This window comes from Euphorbia lathyris, chromosome 7 (genome assembly GCF_963576675.1).
Source record: "Euphorbia lathyris chromosome 7, ddEupLath1.1, whole genome shotgun sequence".
NCBI lineage: Eukaryota > Viridiplantae > Streptophyta > Magnoliopsida > Malpighiales > Euphorbiaceae > Euphorbia > Euphorbia lathyris.
In genome coordinates, this window is record NC_088916.1 from 13913361 (window position 1) to 13936407 (window position 23047).

Consider the following 23047-nt stretch of genomic DNA (forward strand, 5'->3'; position numbering starts at 1 on the left):
AATCTACTCTTCTTATATTTTTATTTTTGAATCTAATATCAATAATATTACAAGTTAATATTATTGATCTAATTAATTCTTTTTGTTGATAACAATGATTTGGGATAAACGAATCAACTCGAGATAAGTTTTATTTCACGATCGTTCAGACACCAATAGTTATAATAAAACTTTCTTTTCTATTTCTTTGATTCCTAACCTAATAATTTTTTATTTATTCGTTTTAGTCCCTAATTCAGAACTTCTTGTTTTATTCGTTGTAATCCCTAATTTAGAATTTTTCGTTTTATTCACTCTAGTCCCTAATTTAGAAATTTTACTTTTATTCATTCTAGTCCCTATTTCGGAACTTTATATTTTATTCACTTTGGTCCTTAATTTAAAGTTTTCCACTTTCTTTCAATTAGGCCCTTAAATAAACTTTTTAAGTTTATTCAATTTAGTCCTTTGTCCATTTTTACACCATAACTAATTGTACAACTATGTTATTTGCTTCTAATCTTTTATTTTGGTTGATATGAGTATGGAGAAACATTATTTTGGTGCGGATTGAAGACCCGGGAATGCCCGGATGTAATTGTATTTAATTTTGTACATATTTCATTGCTTTTAGGGTTGTAATATTTTGTTTATTTTCTTTTGTATACAATTGTGCAATATGACATGAAGCAAAAATGATTTTTTCCAAACAAATCACATTCAAAACGAATTTAAAAAGCTTAAAAGAGTTATTAATGGCCTGATTGTATTTAGAAATGCTAAGTAGGAGGCTAGTGGGTTCACCGGACGATTTTGTGGGTGCTTAATATTTCCTTTCGAGGAGATATTAACCTTCCCCAAGCGTACCTAACTGTTGGTGTGCCCTAGTTCATAGGCATTGGTTCTTATAAAATGTATTTGTGTCACATTAATAAAGGCATTAATCTAGTTCATTTATATCTTGTGCTATAATATGAATAGAGAATCCATTGATTGATAATCGTAAAACCATATCCCAAGTCTATTCTATCATGGGAATGATTAGGACCACAGACTTGTATATTCGACGACTGTATGGTAGTAATTGATACTAGCCATAGCACTTGATAAGTCAGTTGTGAATATGGGTACATGTTGTATACATGTGACTGGATCGATCCGCCCGAAAAAACTACATGGTGGTTGTGTCATTAGTTTTCTTAAGTAGGTCTCTAACTGTCTTCAGACCAGATTTCATTATAATATCAATGTGGGATCCGGTTCACTTTGACATACGCCTAACAGGTCTGTAACAGGATGCCAAATACGGGTATGATTGGGTGAACAGGTGAACACATTAGTATTGACGGTGAAGTGATGGAATTACCACTCACATAACAGTGAAATGATATCACAGGCCACTTGATAAGTGAGATTGATAAGTGTGTGGCCACACCCTGATAAGTAGTTTACTTATCTGATTCATTAATCTACTTAAGATCAAGAAATATCATAAACATCAGAGAGGATGACAGCCGCCATGCCTCTAGTTTATAATATCGATATCAAATGGTAAAAGAAGTTAAGAGATAACTACAGGGTCTCTGCATCTTTAGACTGCTGAAAATCTGTCTTAGTTAGGAGCAGTAATGGTTTGCTAGAACCCACTTACTGTCTGTGAGCCATAAGCCCACTGCTAGCTAAGGACAGTCCCATAGGATCGTGCACATCGAACATCTGAGTTACAACTTATAGAACGGTACATTGGAGAGATAAAATTAATTAATTGATTGACAGTAAAATGTCAAGGCAATTAATTAGTGGTTAATTAATTGATTAATTGATACTTTGTATCAAGATAATTAATTAATGGTCTTAAGTGTTTAGTATTTAATTGATTAATTAGTTTGCACGATGTAATTAGCTAATTTGTAAATTGATGAAATTGCATTCGGTGAATAATTAATTAGATCAATACGTTAATTTATTAATTAGTGTTATTCATTTAATTGGGGTAATTAAATTTAATCTAATCATAATTAATTGCATAGAATAAATATTATTGGTATTTATTTATGTAATTAGATTAGGATTGGATTAGTTTTGTAATTAACCAATTAACCCTAAACCAATTAGGTTTAGGAATACACTATATATATAAATTAAAACACTAAAAACCCTAAGCAACCTACATACAATTTCGGCTACCACCAATTCCTAAGAATTGGATTTTCGGCAACCACCACCACCTTGATGAAAGTGGATTTTGTTTTTTTTGGCAAATTACTTTATCTCTCCAGTTCTTCTTCGTTCTTCGGCTAGCACCGGTTCTGGCTCAATAGCTGTTCGTGCACCTGACTACGGAGATCTTACTACTTTGTGGATTCTTCAGCCGTCTCTAGAAGAGACAGTCCGGGTAAGTTTTTATCCCTAAACGGATCCAAAAGGTTTTATTCAATCAATGGTTAATGGACAAAGATCAAACTCAAGGGATTAGAAATAAATTTTAAACCGCAATTCCGCTGCGCCACAGTTGATTAACTGGCAATAATCCCTATCAGTGGTATCAGAGCCATGGTTTAGTCCGTTTGGATTGATTGAAAATTAATAAGATTTGGTTTTTATTATTTTTCCAAATCAGTTTTGAGAATTCCTATTAATTCCTCGCGTAGAAATTGTTCTAGGAAGTTTTCGATTTATTATTTCTGTCTGTATTTTGTATTATTTGGTTCTGAAATTAATTTTGAAATAATTGAAAATTAAAAAAAAAAAAAAAAGAAAATACAGCAGCTATTTTTTAAACAGTAAACAGAAAAAAAAATAGTTTCGGACACGGAACAGCAGTCACGGGACTGCTGTCCGCGAACAGCAGCCCCGCGGCTGCTGTTGGGCGGACAGCAGCCCCGTCACTGTCCCGGGTCCGTTAAAAATCCCGAATTAATCTAATTTTGGATTTAACGGGGCTGATTTTAATCTTTAAATTTTTCACGGGTAATTTTAATAAAATCAGGGCCCTAATACCGTTTAATTTATTAAACGTGTTTTGAATAAAAATTAATTGGTATTAAAACGTTTTTTATTGGCATGCATATTTAATTTTAATCGAATTGATAATTTGTGTAAAATTGAATATGGTTAATTTGTGAAATTGGCCCAATAGACCGTGGCACCGGTTTAAATTGGGAGGACTAAATTTTAGATATGTGACGACCCTAAAATTCAGTGGGAGCGAAATTGTAATTTTGCATACAATGGATGTTAACCGTTTGGGCCTTTATGGGCCTTAGTCACATATGGTAAAATTGGCGATTTCACCCTAAGTAACTCGGCTTAACTTTATTAGATGATTTTGGAATGCCATGATCATGCATTATATTTATATGTCTTACCGTGCAGCAATGTGTTATAGAGTTCTATGGGCCCTAAATTAAAGTCGGTTTGTAATTTAATTTATTTTGGGAAATATGGCCTGCGTGCCATTCTTTAATTAATGTAATTTTAGAATAGGTTCTATTTATAAAATTGTAATTGGTCGTGAAGAAGCCCAGATGGTCCAAGCCCATGGTGGGAGCCCAATGAGACTTGAAGCAAGCCCGTGAAGATTAGATAGTCTATCTAGTTTCACTAGGATGTATTATAAGGCCCATAGAGTCTCTATGTTTATTTTGATTATACAATTGCTTAGTATAACATGAAATATAAGTAGCAACGATCACCAGATCATCACCCGCGATAATTATATGTTAAAGCCGTATCACTTAATTAATCCGGATAATGAAAAATTGAGTCGCTCAAAAGTGCTTTCCAGATTCATACCTCTTCCTCCCAGGTAGTGCTACAGTGTATGACGTGCCCTAGCAGGTATGCTGTAGTAATTAGTGGGCCGTCGAGGGTTAGGATACTTCGGTATGGCTAACACGTGTATGGTGGTTGGACTCAACGTGGGTAGCATTAGCTCAGAGCGGGCCCTAAGCACAGATAGGCTAAGTGTCACAAAGCCCATCAAACCAAGAGTCCTTGCGAAGGATTGGATAGTTTATCCTACCAAATCGTCAATGGTCGACGGCGGAGCCCTAGCTCGGTCTATTATTGATGGATTGTGGATCTTGGTCAAGACAGCCAAATAAATATCACCAATAACGAATTAAAATGGATTATTAATTTGATCTTTGGCTTAAGCCCTTTGTTCTAACTCTAATGTAATTTTTCCACGTAGATTAAACTCCACATCAAAATTACACGAAAAGAAAATTAAATGGCTGCAACAAGCAACAACTCACTCAGACCACTACTGGAAAAGGAAAAGCTTTCAGGGACTAATTTCCTTGACTGGTCTAGGAACTTGCAAATAGTTCTTAGACACGAGTCGAAGGAATATGTGCTGACTGCTGCCTTACCAGCAGCTCGTCCTACAGGTCGGGGCGTAACCGCTGATCAAATGGCGGAGTACGACCGACATGTTAAGGATGACAGAGATGTGTCATGCATTATGCTGGGTACCATGGTTCCTGATCTTCAGAAACAGTTCATGGAGCAGCACGCCTTTGAGATCATGGATCAACTCAAAAGGATGTTCCAAGATCAAGCTCGTCAGGAAATATACTTGACAACAAAGGCGCTATGCAGCACTACGATGCAAGCCGGGACTTCTGTTAGCACACATGTGCTAAAGTTGAAGGGTTTTATTGACACATTGTCAAGGCTTGGCTCACCAGTGCCTGCACAACTAGCAGTCGACATCATTCTTGGATCACTTCCGACATCCTACAATCAGTTTATCATGCACTACCACATGCAGGGCGTTGATAAGTCTGTAGTAGAATTGCATGGCATGTTGAAACTTGCTGAGCAATCCTGCAAGAGGACTCCAGAAGTTTTGCTGGTTAACAAAGGGAACGTACCTAAGGGAAAGGCCAAGTCCAAGTCCAAAGCGAAGGCCCAAAAGGCCAAGCCCAAGGCTAGGAAGGTGGCAGCTTCTAAAGGTAGGTTGGCCTTAGCAGATGATATCTGCCATGAGTGTAATGAGAAGGGACACTGGAAAAATGCGTGTCCAAAGCTAAGGGAGAAACAGAAGGATGAAGCTTCTGGTTCAGGTATTTATGTTGTTGAATTTAATCTGGCTATTTCTACATCTTGGGTTGTAAACACTAGATGTGGTACTCACATTTGTTCAAATGTGCAGGGACAAAGAAATAGGAGATTGCTGGGATCTGGTGAAGTGGATCTTCGAGTCGACACTGGTGCTCATGTAGAGGCCTTAAAGATCGAAGATTATTCTTAGAGATACCTAGTGGATTAGTTTTAGAAATTAGAAATTGCTATCTTGTACCTGCAATGCGCATGAATATTATTTCAGTTTCTATGTTGGATATTTATGGTTTTAATTTTTAATATTGGACGTGGTATGATTTCTATACATCGTGGCAATATTGTTTATGGAACCGCATTTCTAGAAAATGGTTTGTATATCCTTGATCTAAAACATAACGAATCAATCTATAACATAAAAGCCAAAAGGATTAAGACTAATAAACTGAATCCTACATATATCTAGCACTGTCATTTTGGCCACATAAATGAGAAACGCATAACTAGGCTTTACTCTAGTGGAGCGCTATGGTCATTCGACATACAGTCTTATGACACATGTGAATCTTGTTGAAGAGGGAAGATGACAAGGCGTTTTTTCACCAAAAACTGGTGAAAGGGCCAGAGAGCTATTGGAGCTGATACACTCAGATGTATGCGGTCCAATGAGCACCAGTGCTAGATCTGGTTTTTCTATACTTTGTTACCTTCATAGATGACTATAGCCGATACGGGTATGTGTATCTGATGAAACATAAATCTGAAACTCTTTTGAGATTCAAAGATTTTAAAAATGAAGTAGAAAATCAACTTGGCAAGAAAGTAAAAGTGCTCCGGTCTGATAGAGGGGGCAAATACTTGAGCCAAGAGTTTGTCTCATTCTTGAGAGAGTGTGGGATTGTTTCCTAACTCACTCCTCCTGGTACACCCTAATGGAATGGAGTATCAGAAAGGAGGAATATGACCCTGCTCGACATGGTCTGCTCAATGATGAGTCAAACTTCTCTCCCTATCTCCTTTTGGGGTTTTGCTTTGGAAACTGCTGCTCATATAGTCAATAATACACCGAGCAAGGCAGTTGAAGGAACACCATATGAATTATGGACGGGCCGAAAGCCCAACATTTCCTTCATGAAGATTTGGGGCTTTGATGCACATGTCAAGAAATTGATAAGTGGCAAACTAGAGTCCAGATCTGTTAAATGCCTGTTCGTGGGTTACCCTAAGGAAACTATGGGTTATTACTTCTACAACCCAGCTGAGAATAAAACATTCGTGGCTAGGTTTGCAATCCTTTTTGGAAAGGGAATTCCTTTCCAAAGTAGACAGTGGGAGTGATATTGATCTCGTTGAGATTCAAGACTCACAAACTCATGCAGCTTATGCTGAGGATGCTTTGGGAACCGATATAGACCCTTAAAACATTGAGGAGGCTGAACCGGTTATACAGGTGGTGTTTCAAGTATATTCGTACAGAATTCTGATGAACCCTGTGTGCATATGAGATTCAGTGGGAGCATATCCACTTTCCTAATATTGTATGTCGATGACATACTGCTCATTGGAGGCAATATATTAACACTGCAAGATCAAGCAGTTGTTGAGTAAATGCTTCACAATGAAAGACTTAGGAGAAGCCGATCAAGATCTACAAGGTTAGATCGAACCGACTTCTAGGCTTGAGTCAGGCATCGTACATAGACAAGAATCCATCATGTACTCTATGTTATGTACAAGGCCAGATGTTGTGTGTCGCACCAAACATGACTAGTCGGTGCCAGTCAGATCCCGATAAGGAACACTAGAAGACAGTCAAGACAATCCTGAAGTACCTTAACCGTACCACGGGTGCTTTTCTTAGTACTTGATGGGTAGGAGGAATGGCAATATCAGGTTACACTAACCGAGGTTTTAAGGATGATAACTAGTCACATACTGCGTATAGATTTCTCCTGAATGGCGATGCCATTAGTTGGAGATCCTTAAAGTAACCAACCATTGCCGATTCTATGACGGAAACTAAGTACATCATTGCATGCGATGATGCAGAGGAAGAAGTTTGGATTAAGAAGTTCATAACTGATTTAGGAGTAGGTCAAACTCTCCTAAGATCAGTTGATGTTTTCTGTGACAATAATGGGACAATAGCACAAGCACTGGATCTCATGTCACACAAGAGATCCAAACGCGTACTTAGATAGTGACACCTTACCCGGTGACATTACATTATAGAGGGTTGACACCGAGAACAATGTCGCAGGTCAGTTTACCAAGGCAATTGGTAGTACTAGATCTATAGTGTTTAGGGCAATACCCGCTTGGAACTAGTTCAAGTGGGAGACTGTTAGTGTGCCCTAGTTCATAGGCATTGGTTCTTATAAAATGTATTTGTGTCACATTAATAAAGGCATTAATCTAGTTAATTTATATCTTGTGCTATAATATGAATAGAGAATCCATTGATTGATAATCGTAAAACCATATCCCAAGTCTATTCTATCATGGGAATGATTAGGACCACAGACTTGTATATTCGACGACTGTATGGTAGTAATTGATACTAGCCATAGCACTTGATAAGTCAGTTGTGAATATGGGTACATGTTGTATACATGTGACTGGATCGATCCGCCCGAGAAAACTACATGGTGGTTGTGTCATTAGTTTTCTTAAGTAGGTCTCTAACTGTCTTCAGACCAGATTTCATTATAATATCAATGTGGGATCCGGTTCACTTTGACATACGCCTAACAGGTCTGTAACAGGATGCCAAATACGGGTATGATTGGGTGAACAGGTGAACACATTAGTATTGACGGTGAAGTGATGGAATTACCACTCACATAACAGTGAAATGATATCACAGGCCACTTGATAAGTGAGATTGATAAGTGTGTGGCCACACCCTGATAAGTAGTTTACTTATCTGATTCATTAATCTACTTAAGATCAAGAAATATCATAAACATCAGAGAGGATGACAGCCGCCATGCCTCTAGTTTATAATATCGATATCAAATGGTAAAAGAAGTTAAGAGATAACTACAGGGTCTCTGCATCTTTAGACTGCTGAAAATCTATCTTAGTTAGGGGCAGTAATGGTTTGCTAGAACCCACTTACTGTCTGTGAGCCATAAGCCCACTGCTAGCTAAGGACAGTCCCATAGGATCGTGCACATCGAACATCTGAGTTAGAACTTATAGAACGGTACATTGGAGAGATAGAATTAATTAATTGATTGACAGTAAAATGTCAAGGCAATTAATTAGTGGTTAATTAATTGATTAATTGATACTTTGTATCAAGGTAATTAATTAATGGTCTTAAGTGTTTAGTATTTAATTGATTAATTAGTTTGCACGATGTAATTAGTTAATTTGTAAATTGATGAAATTGCATTCGGTGAATAATTAATTAGATCAATACGTTAATTTATTAATTAGTGTTATTCATTTAATTGAGGTAATTAAATTTAATCTAATCATAATTAATTGCATAGAATAAATATTATTGGTATTTATTTATGTAATTAGATTAGGATTGGATTAGTTTTGTAATTAACCAATTAACCCTAAACCAATTAGGTTTAGGAATACACTATATATATAAATTAAAACACTAAAAACCCTAAGCAACCTACATACAATTTCGGCCACCACCAATTCCTAAGAATTGGATTTTCGGCAACCACCACCACCTTGATGAAAGTGGATTTTGTTTTTTTTGGCAAATTACTTTATCTCTCCAGTTCTTCTTCGTTCTTCGGCTAGCACCGGTTCTGGCTCAATAGCTGTTCGTGCACCTGACTACGGAGATCTTACTACATTGTGGATTCTTCAGCCGTCTCTAGAAGAGACAGTCCGGGTAAGTTTTTATCCCTAAACGGATCCAAAAGGTTTTATTCAATCAATGGTTAATGGACAAAGATCAAACTCAAGGGATTAGAAATAAATTTTAAACCGCAATTCCGCTGCGCCACAGTTGATTAACTGGCAATAATCCCTATCACTAACTTCTCGAACCCACTTGCTTCCCGCAAGGAATCTCAGTAACATTCTCGGACCTAAAATCCGGGTGGCGACTCTTTCTCCGACACCGGCCCTGCCGAGCTAGTCGTTTTCTCTAGTGGACCTCGAGTCCAAACAGCACCGTAGTAGTCATGGCGGACCTCCCGCGGGTGAAAGCCTGTCGAGGTAGGCTTCGTCTACAGTGGCGACTCTCCTGGGGATAAAGAGAAGTTGATTCCGAAAAGCAATATCTTCTGTACTTTTTGAACTATTCTTACTCTCTTTTAAGTTCGCATAGCATTTGCATACAAAAGAAAACCTTTTGGGCAATTCTCACGAAAGTTCTCCAAGAATTCATTCGATACTTGGGGCCTACCTAGTGTCAATGCCCCCTTGTAAAAAGTTTTGGACTATTCTAACTCCATTCGAAATGAATAGTTTGATCTTTTTGCAATGGTCCCCATCTCTCAACCAAACCTCATGTAATGGCTTTAGTTACTTCCCTTAGGATAAAGCATGACCCTAATAATGATTTTGATTTTCCATTGTATTTTGGCCTTTTGTTTGTCTTTTGTTATAGCCTATGACATACCTAAAGTTTCATACCTCTTTCATAGAGATTTTACCTCTTTGTTCAAACCCGAAAGAAGGAGCAAAATTCTAATCTAGCATGACCTATTCTGAAAGGAACTAAGTAGTCTTTTTAACCATGACTTATACTAGACCCAAAAATTTCATGTTTCCCAAAAAGAGATTTCACCTCTTTCGTCAATAAGGGAAAAATGAAATCTAAGGTCGATACACACCATGATTCAAAGAGACCACTTTGGCATCTTTTGTCCAAGTCATGTCATATTAGAATTCAAATTTCATTTTGCTATAATCTATGTCAAAAGAATAGGGTTTCGAGTCTTTAGTATAGGATGTACTACACCCAAAGTCTCTGTTTACTTAAAAGAGCTTTTCATCTCTTTCAAATCAAAACAGTAATGAAGATCAAGGTTGGTACAACCTATAGTAAACGAAATGAACATGTCATTTAAAGGTAGTACGTGTCATACTTGAAACAAGAGAAAACCCCAGTAGAGATTTCAACTCTATCCTAAGGGTACTTTCGAAATAAAGCCGACATAACCTATTTTAAAAAGGCATCGACTTGTCTAGGACAACCTTTGCTATATCTAAGTTTTAGAAATCACCCTGAGGAGGCTTGAAACTCCAAATGTTGAAATGGGCGGATTCTACAGACTAGATTGGTATAGTTTATCCTAAACAAGACCATAACCGTTAAGATAAGCCATATCGTATCCCATGGTCTCGCATGACCTAAAGAACCGATACGGTCTATCCTAAAGCCGAACTAAAGTCTAACCTTGTATGATGATTGATTTACATCGCTTTGAGAGTTATGTATGTCGTCGGTTTCGTGCATCCCTCGTTGATGCAAAATGAACCAAAACAACCAATACGTGTATGGGAGGAATAAGGTTGGAAGGAATAATGTTGTGATACGTGCTATTTGTGATTGCTACTGACCGTTTGTTCGTTTTGCTTCCCTTTATTTTTAGCACACACCACTAAAGCATACATTATAAAGTCATTTCATGCATCATCTATATACTAACCATTTGTATTTTAACAGCCATCAACTAGACGAAACTTGTTCAGACAAAATCCATAACCAATGGCACCTCAAAAGACTTTGGAGGAGCACTTTTCCCATATCAATGAGCGGTTTAACACCTTAGAGGACCAAATGAAAGTTATGTTTGCAGAAGTGCATACCGCTCTAAATGAACAGAAAACAACGGTAGAAGGTATGATAGGGATGCACATGGATGCTCTCTTAGCCCAGGTTCAGAACTTGTCAAAAGTCTTGGCTCAAGTGGTTGAAAGAAAAACAGCTCCCCCACAGCCGATTGAGAACAGCTTGGGGGTTGAGGCTCAGAAAAATAAGGGAAGAACTCAGCTCGAGGAAATGATGAAAGTTGTCGTGGACATTACACAACCTCTAGTTCAAGACCAGTCGAATAATGAATATCTCGATCATAATGTCTCACCTCAAAGGAAGAATCTACCTAACTTGAAACGGTTCAATGGAAAAGGGGATCCCATGGATCATGTCCTCCATTATATGAAATTAATGCATGTTGCTTCCTTCAGTAGGGATGAAATCATCGATCTTTTCGGCTTATCCTCGATCTTTTCGGCTTATCCTTGAATGGCTCTGCATTTTCTTGGTACCACTCATTACCATTATCCACAAGGAAGGATTGGAATCTCACGATCCAGGTCTTTTTGGATCAATATGCTCATAAGTTTGAATCCAGAGTAAGCTTGGCAGAATTAGAGAGCACCAAACAGAAACCAAGAGAGCTCTTCCTAGAATTTGTGGGAAGATGGAGAGCCAAAGCATCCATGGCAGAAAGCAAGATAGAGGAGATGGAACAGGTGCAAATGGTCATTCGGAACTCATTGCCCTTCATTAAGAATGTCATTCAACATGCTTACATACCAGGTTTTAAAGAATTATGTGAATGGGCACGTATAGTGCATCCTGACGTGGAGTACATGAGTCACAAAGGTCACTCTTCAGGAAATCTCCAAACCCCCTACTAAAAGGAATCTTTTCCCTGCTCATTATGTTTCATTGATAAGCTCAGGGGCAACAGAAGAAGAAGTCCTCGAGATTGAGGACACTAATGAAGCAGAGGCACCTAAAGCTCCTTGAAGCAACATGAGAATGGAGGATTGCATTTTTAGTCTTTATCTTTTATCTTTGTTTTTGTTCAATAAGACATTATGAATTACTCTTTTGATTTCAATAAAATTCTGTTTTTATGCGATATTGATAATTTTGTACATTCTCATCTGCCCCACATATCAATTTGACATTCACTCATTTGAAACACTTCCATTGTTATCATGGCACGGATGAAAGTCCTAAAAATATACTTATTGCTCAGAACTTAACCACTGAAGAGAGAAAATTAATGGAGTGAATAAATAAAATCATGAGAAGGGTTTCCTTGGCCTTGCAGCGATAAGCCAGATCTAAATTCATCAAGCGAAGAGTTCTAACCTACTTTCACACAAAGAAGGTCGAGCAACAATTGATAGAGCTCAATGAAGAAGAGGATAACAAGCTGAAAACATACCGTTCCCAAGCACCGGGATTTCAGTGAGAAAGGTCATCTCTAATTCTAAAAAGGACAGAGTTACCTGGAGGCAACCGATCCATGAATGACGAATGACCTCATTCCATGAGGGACGACACGATCCAAATCCATGATGTGATAATCCAAAATATAAAGAAATGAAGATGAAGTCATCCAAAGCCATCTTGGAAGAAGATCCTTCAGAATTTGAATGAGATTAAAAGTCAACACAGTCAACTAAGTGGCTTCAGGAAAAAATGATCAATAGTGCCCCACAAGTGGCTAATCAAGCCTTCAAGAAAAGCTCACTTTAGTCAAGGAAGAAAATCTGGAGTCTATCAATCATGCTCTCAGAAGTTCATATCCAACATGAAAATTTCAAGCTAAGATCAAGAGTGCAGTTAAGTGAAGATAAGGACGACCACAAGTTTAGGAAGACGATCACCCTCAATCAATCATGTTCTCAGAAAGTTCATATCCAACATGGAAGTCCATAACCAAGATCAAGAGTGCAATTAAGTGAAGACATGGACGACCACAATTTTGGGAGGACAATCACCCTCAGTGAAGCCAAGAAATCCTTCTCATAAAAAATGCAAAAAAAAAAAAATTTTAAAAAAAATCCTGATAGGTGGAAAATCCGCAAAGGACGACCTATGCAATAATAAGGGACTTCCCCAATGAGTGAAAACCTGTAAAAGGCATTCATTTGAAAATTCCGGGAACAAAAGTGAGTAAATAAAATAGCTGAAACGTGAAAACCCTGTAAAGGCGCACTTCAGTGACAGTGGTTAGGAATCTAAGCAATAAACAATTCAATGTATATTTGCCAAGTGTTCTGTTTGAGTTGAACAGTTAGAAGCTGTATATACGATGAAATGTTTGAATCAATAGATATCTCAGTTCAAGAGAATTCTAAAAAAAAATCAAATAAATAAGATTTGAGTAAAAAAGACTAATCCTCCATCTCTATGCTCCCTGAAGCTTGGTCTCTCTGCTCCTTTATTGTCCTTTAAAGAGCCGACTATGGCAGAAGCATCTTGCATTTATAATCATCCAGAGTAGCGAACTCCAGTCCAAACTGAGGAACATATCGAGTTCTTCACTCCTCATCTATATACACAGACCAATCAACATAGTGAGTGACAATGGTTCACTCCCAACGGTGGTGTTCCACAATATAAACGCAAATGAGGCCTCGCCTCAAGTTTTTCACAGGCATCCACCCAAACTTCGTTTAGCACCCAAGATATCTCCATCAAGGGGTACATCCATATGATCTGATCACCTATCAGCCAGTTCAGAAGGCTTTTCCAGTGGTCAAAAGACTGAGCACCAACTCACCTTCGATGCTAAGTATGGAAATCAACAAAAAATGACTCTTGGGTCCATGCACTTCAAAATACCCTATTTCTCTTGCATCCGTGAAAATAAAGAAGAAAATATTGGATTGAAAACCTCAAAAGAGGCAGTCCAAGCAAAAGGAGAGATAGAGGAAAAAATTGTGAGATGTTAAAAAGCTTAATTCAAAACCCATATGGGCAGTTCAGGCAAAAGGAGAGATAGAGAACAATAGAGAGATCCCGCTGAGTTGAAAACCCGAGAAGGGCGGCTCAGGCAAAAATTAGGGGAAAACGAACATATCAACACTTCCTAAAAAAGGATATGAGCCCCACCAAGCTTAAACCTTGCCCCTAGGTCTTCTCATGTCAGACCTATCTATCCTCATCAAGCTGAAATCTTGCCCCTAGAACTTCTCATGTCAGACTTATCTATCATCATCATTTGCAGACAGTATAGGCTCTCACAAACTGGGGCATACCGTCAAAACATCATTCACTGATCCTAAAGACGTCCATCTCTCGAGTCTGGAAAAGAGAATCTATGGAATCATTTCATCCATTCATGCATAATCTTCACACATTTACCAATGTATCGACACCGAGTAAAATGTATGTGTAGCACACACATTCAATCACACACACATACTTCCATGCATACATGCATACATTAGGCTACATACGCATCACTACACATTTGTCATTTGATTTTATCTCAACTCTACGAGAAAATGGGCATCTTGCTTTATTGCAGGGAATACCTGAAACTCCAGGGATCGTCACTAAAACAACATCTTCTGAAGCAAGAGAATCCAGGGGCATTGAATGAGAAAATTTAGTCCTAAGCAAAACAACAGAATTGTCAATAGACAGAAAAATTTCTCAATAGCGGCCTGAAGAAAGAGTCAGCCCACAAGAAGAATTCCAATCAATTCAACAAAGCCAGATGGCTTACGAAGGAAGAGTTGGGTTACAGAAAAAATCATCATCAATTCAACAAAGCCAGATGGCTCCTGAAGGGAGAGTGGGGTTTTGTCTTCTGCAGATCATATGGCTTCCGAAGGAAGAGTTGGGTCACAGAAAAAAATCATCATCAATTCAACAAAGCCAGATGGCTCCTGAAGGGAGTGTGGGGTTTTATCTTCTGCATATGAGATGGCTTCCGAAGGAAGAGTTGGGTCACAGAAAAAATCATCATCAATTCAACAAAGCCAGATGGCTCTTGAAGGGAGAGTGGGGTTTTGTCTTCTGCAGATCAGATGGCTTCTGAAGGAAGAATTGGGTCACATAAAAAATCATCATCAATTCAACAAGGCCAGATGGCTCCTGAAGGGAGAGTGGGGTTTTGTCTTCTGCAGATCAGATGGCTTCCGAAGGAAGAGTTGGGTCACAGAAAAAATTATCATCAGTTATTCAACAAAACCAGATGGCTCCCGAAGGGAGAGTGGGGTTTTGTAGCTCACAAGTGGATTATTTGACAAGAATGATCAACTTTTGGGACGGATAGTTGAAGACATCCGCAACTATAGGTCGTTGAAGACACCTACAACCCAGGATCATTGAAGACATCCGCAACTACAGGTCGTTGAAGACACCTACAACCTAGGATCATTGAAGACAGCCGCAACTATAGGTCATTGAAGTCACCTACAACCCAGGATCGTTGAAGCCATCCGTAACTACAGGTCGTTGAAGACACCTACAACCCAGGATCATTGAAGACATCCGCAACTACAGGTTGTTGAACAAACCTATTACCCAGGATCGTTGAAGACATCCGCAACTACAGGTCGTTGAAGACACCTACAACCCAGGATCGTTGAAGACATCCGCAACTACAGGTCGTTGAAGACACCTACAACCCAGGATCGTTGAAGACATCCGCAACTATAGGTCGTTGAAGACACTTACAATCCAGGATCGTTGAAGACATCCGCAACTACATGTCGTTGAAGACACCTACAACCTAAGATTGTTGAAGACATTCGCAACTACAGGTCGTTGAAGAGACCTACAACCTAAGATCGCTGAAGAGATCAACCATAATAAGTCGTTGAAGAGACCTACAAATCAGAGATCGTTCAAGAGATCCACAACAACAGGTCGTTGAAGAGACCTACAATCTGAGATCACTGAAGAGATCAATAATCAGATGTCCATTTGTTCCCAGTCGTTTAAGAGACTAGATCGATGAATCAATCACAACATCCTCCAACTCTAGATGAGTATTTACTTTATCATACTTTGTTCCATTACACACATTTTCTTTCCACCTTTTCAAAGTAGGGGCAAAAATCGTTTTTCAAAACATCTACTTTGAACTCAGTTTTCTAAAAATGCACACAACTCACAATGCATGATAAAGTAGGGGCAACTGTAGACATTGGAGTCGTAGCCCTATGATGAAAACCTTTAAAAGATGATTGGAAATATGTTCAGAAAATGGATCACGAAAAAAATCCCTCGTTAGAAAGTCAAAGTCAATCCTTTTTCATTCAAAACCAAAATTTTTAGAGTAAGAAATAGAACTTTTACGATATCTTAGTGAGTCGTATCCCCCAAGAATTTCATAACGCACTTTTTCGGACTCAATTCGGAGGTCGAACGAAGAATCTGTGACTAGTTGAAGTTTTTAGGTGAAATTCGGGATAAAATAGGAAATAACCTTAGTTCGGGTCAGTTTTAGCCTTAGGTTATTAGACGCAAAAATGTCCGTCTCGTCGAAACGAGTCCAATGGCACAAGAATCGTCAAAATCGGAGATTGATAAGATCATTGTTTACATAAAAGAAATGTTTGGGCAGATTACCGACGAAATTTCCGTCGGTAATCGTGCGGTTGCGCTCTTGCTGCTGGCCGCTGGGCCGCACGCCGGGCCCAACAGCAGGCCCAGCTCGCCCAGCAGCAGGCCCATGTGTGCCCCCTTGCTCCTTTTTAGGTTTTTTTTTCACAAACCTAAAGCCCAAAATTCCCTTTTAACCCGTGCTTCATTTAATTAATTTTAAATTGACCCGAAACCCTAATATTTCTCTATAAATAGCAGCTCTTTAGGCAGCCAGGAGGGGGAGACGAAAATTACACTAAAAATAGCCGCGACTCTGTCTCTACCATCCGAGTAAAACCCAGCCGTTTGAATATTAATTCCTTGTTCTATATTATTTGTGATTTTTCCAATCATCCCACAACCTAGGTAATTGTTTCTGAGGGACAAATTCTGTCTACTATTTAATATTTGGTACTGTAAAATATTGATTGTTCATCCATTTTCTTATTTGATTTTTCTTTGTTGATTTTTATTGTCAATAGGTTGTCAAATATATTTTCTGTATATATTTGATCCCTAAAATCGATTTAATTTAACCGTAAAACAATGATTTACCAGTTAAATCATTTGTTTTGAGCTTTTTTTATTTATTCCAATCAATATACTCTTCTTATATTTTTATTTTTGAATCTAATATCAATAATATTACAAGTTAATATTATTGATCTAATTAATTCTTTTTGTTCATAACAATGATTTGGGATAAACGAATCAACTCGAGATAAGTTTTATCTCACGATCGTTCAGACACCAATAGTTATAATAAAACTTTCTTTTCTATTTCTTTGATTCCTAACCTAATAATTTTTTATTTATTCGTTTTAGTCCCTAATTCAGAACTTCTTGTTTTATTCGTTGTAATCCCTAATTTAGAACTTTTCGTTTTATTCACTCTAGTCCCTAATTTAGAAATTTTACTTTTATTCATTCTAGTCCCTATTTCATAACTTTATATTTTATTCACTTTGGTCTTTAATTTAAAGTTTTCCACTTTCTTTCAATTAGGCCCTTAAATAAACTTTTTAAGTTTATTCAATTTAGTCCTTTGTCCATTTTTACACCATAACTAATTGTACAACTATGTTATTTGCTTCTAATCTTTTATTTTGGTTGATATGAGTATGGAGAAACATTATTTTGGTGCGGATTGAAGACCCGGGAATGCCCGGATGTAATTGTATTTAATTTTGTACATATTTCATTGCTTTTAGGGTTGTAATATTTTGTTTATTTTTTTTGTATACAATTGTGCAATATGACATGAAACAAAAATGATTTTTTCCAAACAAATCACATTCAAAACGAATTTAAAAAGCTTAAAAGAGTTATTAATGGCCTGATTGTATTTAGAAATGCTAAGTAGGAGGCTAGTGGGTTCACCGGACGATTTTGGGGGTGCTTAATATTTCCTTTCGAGGAGATATTAACCTTCCCCAAGCGTACCTAACTTCCCGAACCCACTTGCTTCCCGCAAGGAATCTCAGTAACATTCTCGGACCTAAAATCCGGGTGGCGACTCTTTCTCCGACACCGGCCCTGCCGAGCTAGTCGTTTTCTCTAGTGGACCTCGAGTCCAAACAGCACCGTAGTAGTCATGGCGGACCTCCCGCGGGTGAAAGCCTGTCGAGGTAGGCTTCGTCTACAATACCCAACGCCTGCCCGCACACACCCCAGAGTCATCTCTCTTATGGATCGTGTTTGAACAGAGTCAAATCATCACATTTCATAATCCAGAATCACTAATTAACATTTCTTTGAGTCTGAGGATTACTTATACCTATTAATACCAATGAGATGAACATGTGACATAGGATAAATCCATCCATTCTGTTATCTCAAGTCGGGTCCCCAATCCTAATGAACTCCTTCACTGGATCCACGTAACTGTCCAAATATCTGCATATCTGAAGCTTGTGAGATCAACTCTCTGTCTCGACAGAAAACATTGTTACATGCAAGTCTCTACAGTATTATGTCAATCCCTATTCAAAACATATTAGTTGACTTGGGGTGGTTTCAAGTTTATTAGTTTATTATAATGTTTTGTCTCACTTCATTTGTATGAACACTTTATAATCACTTTAAATAAACTTAGGGATTTCCTTTTATTTAGACTTATTTAGTTCTTAAAAGTAATTGCCTTCATATAGTTTGAAACCATATCTTATTAAAACAAATGATATAAAGAACAATTCATTTACAGCTGGTTTATATCCTAGAACAATTGACTATAGGACACTAAACCCCAACAGATTGCTGCATCCAGAGTCAATAGACTATACGTTGTCCCGATCACCTCCAAGCGTATTGATATACGCCATTATCACCATCTCTTCTGATTCATCCAAATCTGCATAATTTGCTTGGCACTCATACTGAAAGTGTCCAAGCTTATGACACTTATAACACTCAACCGTATCTTTGCTCCAATTTAGGCGACCCCTGCCTCTACCTTGTCCCCGGCCTCCTATGAAAGCAGCTCTTCCTCTTCCAGCATAGCCCTCTTCATGAGTCACCTTCAAAGCATGTTCTTCTCCTCCATCTCCTTTGAACTTTTGCTCATGAACGAGCAGAGAACTTTGCAAGGCATCCATAGAGAGCTGATCTACATCCTTGGCTTCCTCAATGGAACAAACAATGTAGTTCCATTTATCAGTAAGAGTTCTCAAAATCTTCTCCACGATCTTGACATCACTCACATCTTCCCTATAATTCCTCATGTCATTTGCAACCGTCATTACTCGGCCAAAGTAATCATTGATCGATTCACCCTGCTTCATTGCCAGAACCTTAAAGTCCCGGCGTAGACGATTGAGCTGAGCTCTCTTCACTCGAGCATTACCTTGACACTTCATCTCAAATGAATGCTTTATATCCTAGCACACTAACTATGCCAATGACACTATATAATGCCCAAAAGAAAAGCGTAAAAATAACATAAAAAAAAGATGTAAACAAAATGGAAAATGAAAATAGAAATTATTAAATTTCAGTATACATGTCCCCAAAAAACAGAAATAATAAAAGTTTGTGAGAGATAAAAATAAAATGCAGTCGTTAAAACATAGGAAGAAAATGTACCGGGAACAAGTAAAATAAATCAAGACATTAGAGGACAAGGTAACGATGTAGTAATATTGGCTCGAGACTAGCGATGCCACTCATCACAAATAGCTATGGATGTCCGACGATGTTATTTTTTATTCATTTGGTTAAACATGTTAAGCTAATGAACTCACGTCAACATGTTTGATATACGAGTCATGTTGTGTCAACCCGTTTAATAAATAGATGTAAGGGATAACCCTTATGACAAGTCAACTTATTTTGACAAACCTTAATTAGCCCCCAACACTAACTAAATCTACCTCTAAACTTAATATTTATGAAAAGACTTTGTGTTAAATGAAAAAATCATGTATAATTCGGAAGAAAACATGTTCTTTTAATTACTAAAAAAATCCCTCAAACATATTCTTTAAGCAAAACATGTTCTTTTAAATTAAACTTATCAAACTAAACTAAGTGGATATCTTGTTATGGGTACTTATTAGTAATAATGTAGAATTTGTGACTTTAAATGAACCAAATAAAATAGTTGTGACCTATATGGTATAAATTGATCTTTTATGACTATAGTGAAACATTTACACAAGTTTGATCACCAGTTGTACATTAAACTCTATGCATCTTAGTAAGTAGAAGTAAGCTACTAGTTAGAATTTTTTGTTAGACCCTTACTAATCAGGGCTTTGATATACTCATTGGAATCTATTCTAAGTAAGAGAATTTATATTTTTTTGAAATAAATCAGGATAATGTTGTAACGATTGAAAATAATAATTTGTTCATACAGAGGTAATAGAGATTGAAATTCGCTATGAGAATTTTTTACTAGAGACAAGTCGTTGCTATTTATTGAATTTCAAAGCATAATTATTATCTATGATAAATTAATTAATAACAATATCCATCATCTAGTAAGAAGGAAGCAAACTTTAATAAATTTTATTGGAGAAACAATGGCAATTTTTCTTTTTTTTTTTCTCAAACATTCGTGTTAGAATAACCTAACGCGGCTAAAACTGCCTCTACAAATTAATATTTATCAAAAGAATTTGTTTTAAACGAAAAAATATGTATAATTGGGAATGACCAAAAATTTAAGGGATAAGGTAGTAAAATAGGTCTATGGTTTTTGGGAAGTATCAATTTAGGTTCCACGTACAAAATAGCACCAATATAAGCTTAACGTTTAAAAAATGTATAAATTTAGGCCTCAAGAAAAGATTGGATAAGTCATTCTTATTACTCGGTTAAGTTTTGATTTCTCCCTCCACGTACAATCGACAGAACTTAACGGAGTAATATCAATGACGTGTCTCGTTCCGTTATCGAGTCCTATTTTATATATGGAGGCTAAATTGATATTTCCCATCCCAACATTTAAACATTTAAACTCATTCACTTACAAAAGAAAGAAAAAGAAAAAACTAAGGATTATGATGATCTTCTCCCCATAAAACAGCATATATATCTCTAGCTACTGCCGTTGCATCTCTTGATATGCCATTCAAACCGTTCCAAGAAAAGCCAACGCAGTAGCTTCTATTTTCACCCTTCCAATGCTTAGGAGATGGATTTTTAGGCATGCTCTTCTCATTCATAATGTAATGGTAATCCTGCATATCACATATTAACAAACATCAAAATCACATTTTTTTTATATAACAATTTAAGTTCCAAAATGTTAGAACCTACCTTAAGCCAAGTATTAGCCACACTCTTGTAGCCTGTAGCGAACACCATTACATCAAAATGTTGTGTGGTACCATCAGAGAACTCAACCATGTTCTCTTTTATGCTCACCATCTCAGGAACAACCTAACCCCCAAAAAAACTTATAATTACTATTGTTATAAGCAGTAGAAAATTGAGTTCTATTAATAAATTATTGTAGCCTTTTCTTTTCAGTTTTACCTTGATTTCCTTAGAACGGATCTTCTGAACTGTTCCAACATCAATAACAGGAGTTCTTCCTGTTATGACCTTATTAGAGAAAGGGCCTAAAGATGGTCTTTGAATTCCATAAGAAGACAGATCTCCATACTTGAATCTTGCCCACAATGTTATAAGAGCATCCACGTATTTCATAGGAATGTAGTTCAGCAGCTCCATTCCTAGATATGCCATCTCCCTTGTCATAACATGAAACTGAGTATTTGGGGGGAAAAAATAAAATATTCAAGCATTAGTACATGTCCAGTAAAAAGATAATATATTTTTTTCTGTAAACAAAATAACTTACAGGGCTCCTAATAACAATTGATGGATTTGCTCCATGATTTGAGAGATCAAAACTGATCTCCATCCCAGAGTTTCCACAGCCAACAACCAAGACTTGTTTGCCCTGGAACTCATTTCCACTTTTATATTCGTTGGAGTGAATTACCTTTCCAGAAAAACTCTCCAACCCAGGAACCCTAGGGATGAAACCCACATTATTTTGACCAGAAGCTATTACTATAAATTTAGAGTAATATACTTCAGTTTCATTAGAAGCTAGATTACTAGCCTCAACTTTCCACTTCCCAGAACACCCATCAAAAGATGTTGATTCCACACAACGGTTGTACATAGGGTTTATGTGGTTTTTGGCAGTGTAATTGTCTATGTATTCAATGAATTTAGATTTGGGCATGAAAGTTGGTGTTTCAGAATCATGGGGTGCATAGGGAAGTTGGCAAAATTTCTTTGCCAAATGGAGATGAACACAGTCATATGAATGATATCTCCAAAGAGAAGCAGAACAGTTCTCTTTTTCTAGGATGATGTTTTTAATGGAAAGATTGTTTAGGCAAGCAGAAGTAGCAAGACCAGCAGGTCCAGCACCAACAATGATCACAGTGGTTGTTGCCATTTCTGAACTTTGAAGGAATAGGTTTTTTTTCTGCAGTAAAGGGTTAAGGTGTAGGAGAGAAGGTGGGGGAGATTACACTTCTTATTAGCCTTATTTATAGCTGAGGGAGAGAATATGAATTGTGAAATTACACTCATAACCTTCTCAAAATGACTACCTACGAGTTACATCTATTGAGAATAAAATGAGGGAAAACCGACTAAGTTGGTTTGGAGGACTTAAGAGTGGCAAAGTGATGTAGTGGTGAGAGGTAGGGGAAGACCTAAGCAAACTTGGAAGATGGTGATCGAGAGTGATATGAGTTTATTGGACATTGAGGAAAATATGGTAGTAAATAGGACAGAGTGTAGGGGGAGAATTTGTGTCGCTGACATGATTTGATTTCACCGTTTTATATGATGGTTCATGTTAGCCGGCCCGGAATCATTTCGAGACTAAGGCTTTGTTGTTGTTGTTGTTGCTGCGGCAAAATTCAAGCAATATCAATTTTACACTTATTTAATAGAAAATTTGAACGGATAGGTTCGACCGTTATCTGATGGTAATATCCGAACTTCCAAATAAGGTTGTCGATTTACGTACATTTTTTGTTGGTTAATTGTAACTATATTAACACATTAAACATTTTATATACTTTGGAAAAAAATTATGATTAACTTATATGTGTCGGCTTAGTTGTAGTATTTAAACATTTTTTTTGTAACTAATACATTAAATATGTTTTATATACAATTGATGTTTGGAATGTCTGA

At 37.2% G+C, this 23047-nt stretch overlaps 1 protein-coding gene across 1 annotated transcript; it reads right to left on the reverse strand.

Moving 5' to 3' along the window:
- Positions 1 to 20348: 20348 nt before the first annotated feature.
- On the reverse strand, positions 20349 to 22346 carry LOC136200446 (probable indole-3-pyruvate monooxygenase YUCCA10). The gene is made up of 4 exons (XM_065990822.1): positions 21684 to 22346; positions 21356 to 21589; positions 21137 to 21259; positions 20349 to 21057 (listed from the first exon to the last, which is right to left on the reverse strand). The coding sequence occupies exons 1-4, from the start codon at positions 22293 to 22295 to the stop codon at positions 20869 to 20871; spliced, it is 1158 nt and encodes a 385-aa protein (XP_065846894.1). The 5' UTR covers positions 22296 to 22346; the 3' UTR covers positions 20349 to 20868.
- Positions 22347 to 23047: the final 701 nt, after the last annotated feature.

Bases quoted from the DNA above. Each gene is read 5' to 3' on its own strand.
- LOC136200446 (XM_065990822.1), bottom strand. From the start codon at position 22,295: ATGGCAACAACCACTGTGATCATTGTTGGTGCTGGACCTGCTGGTCTT. The intron at 21,260-21,355 runs GTAAAACTGAAA...TTTGGGGGTTAG, and splicing joins TCCGTTCTAAGGAAATCAAG to GTTGTTCCTGAGATGGTGAG. The intron at 21,058-21,136 runs GTAGGTTCTAAC...TGTGATATGCAG, and splicing joins TGGCTAATACTTGGCTTAAG to GATTACCATTACATTATGAA.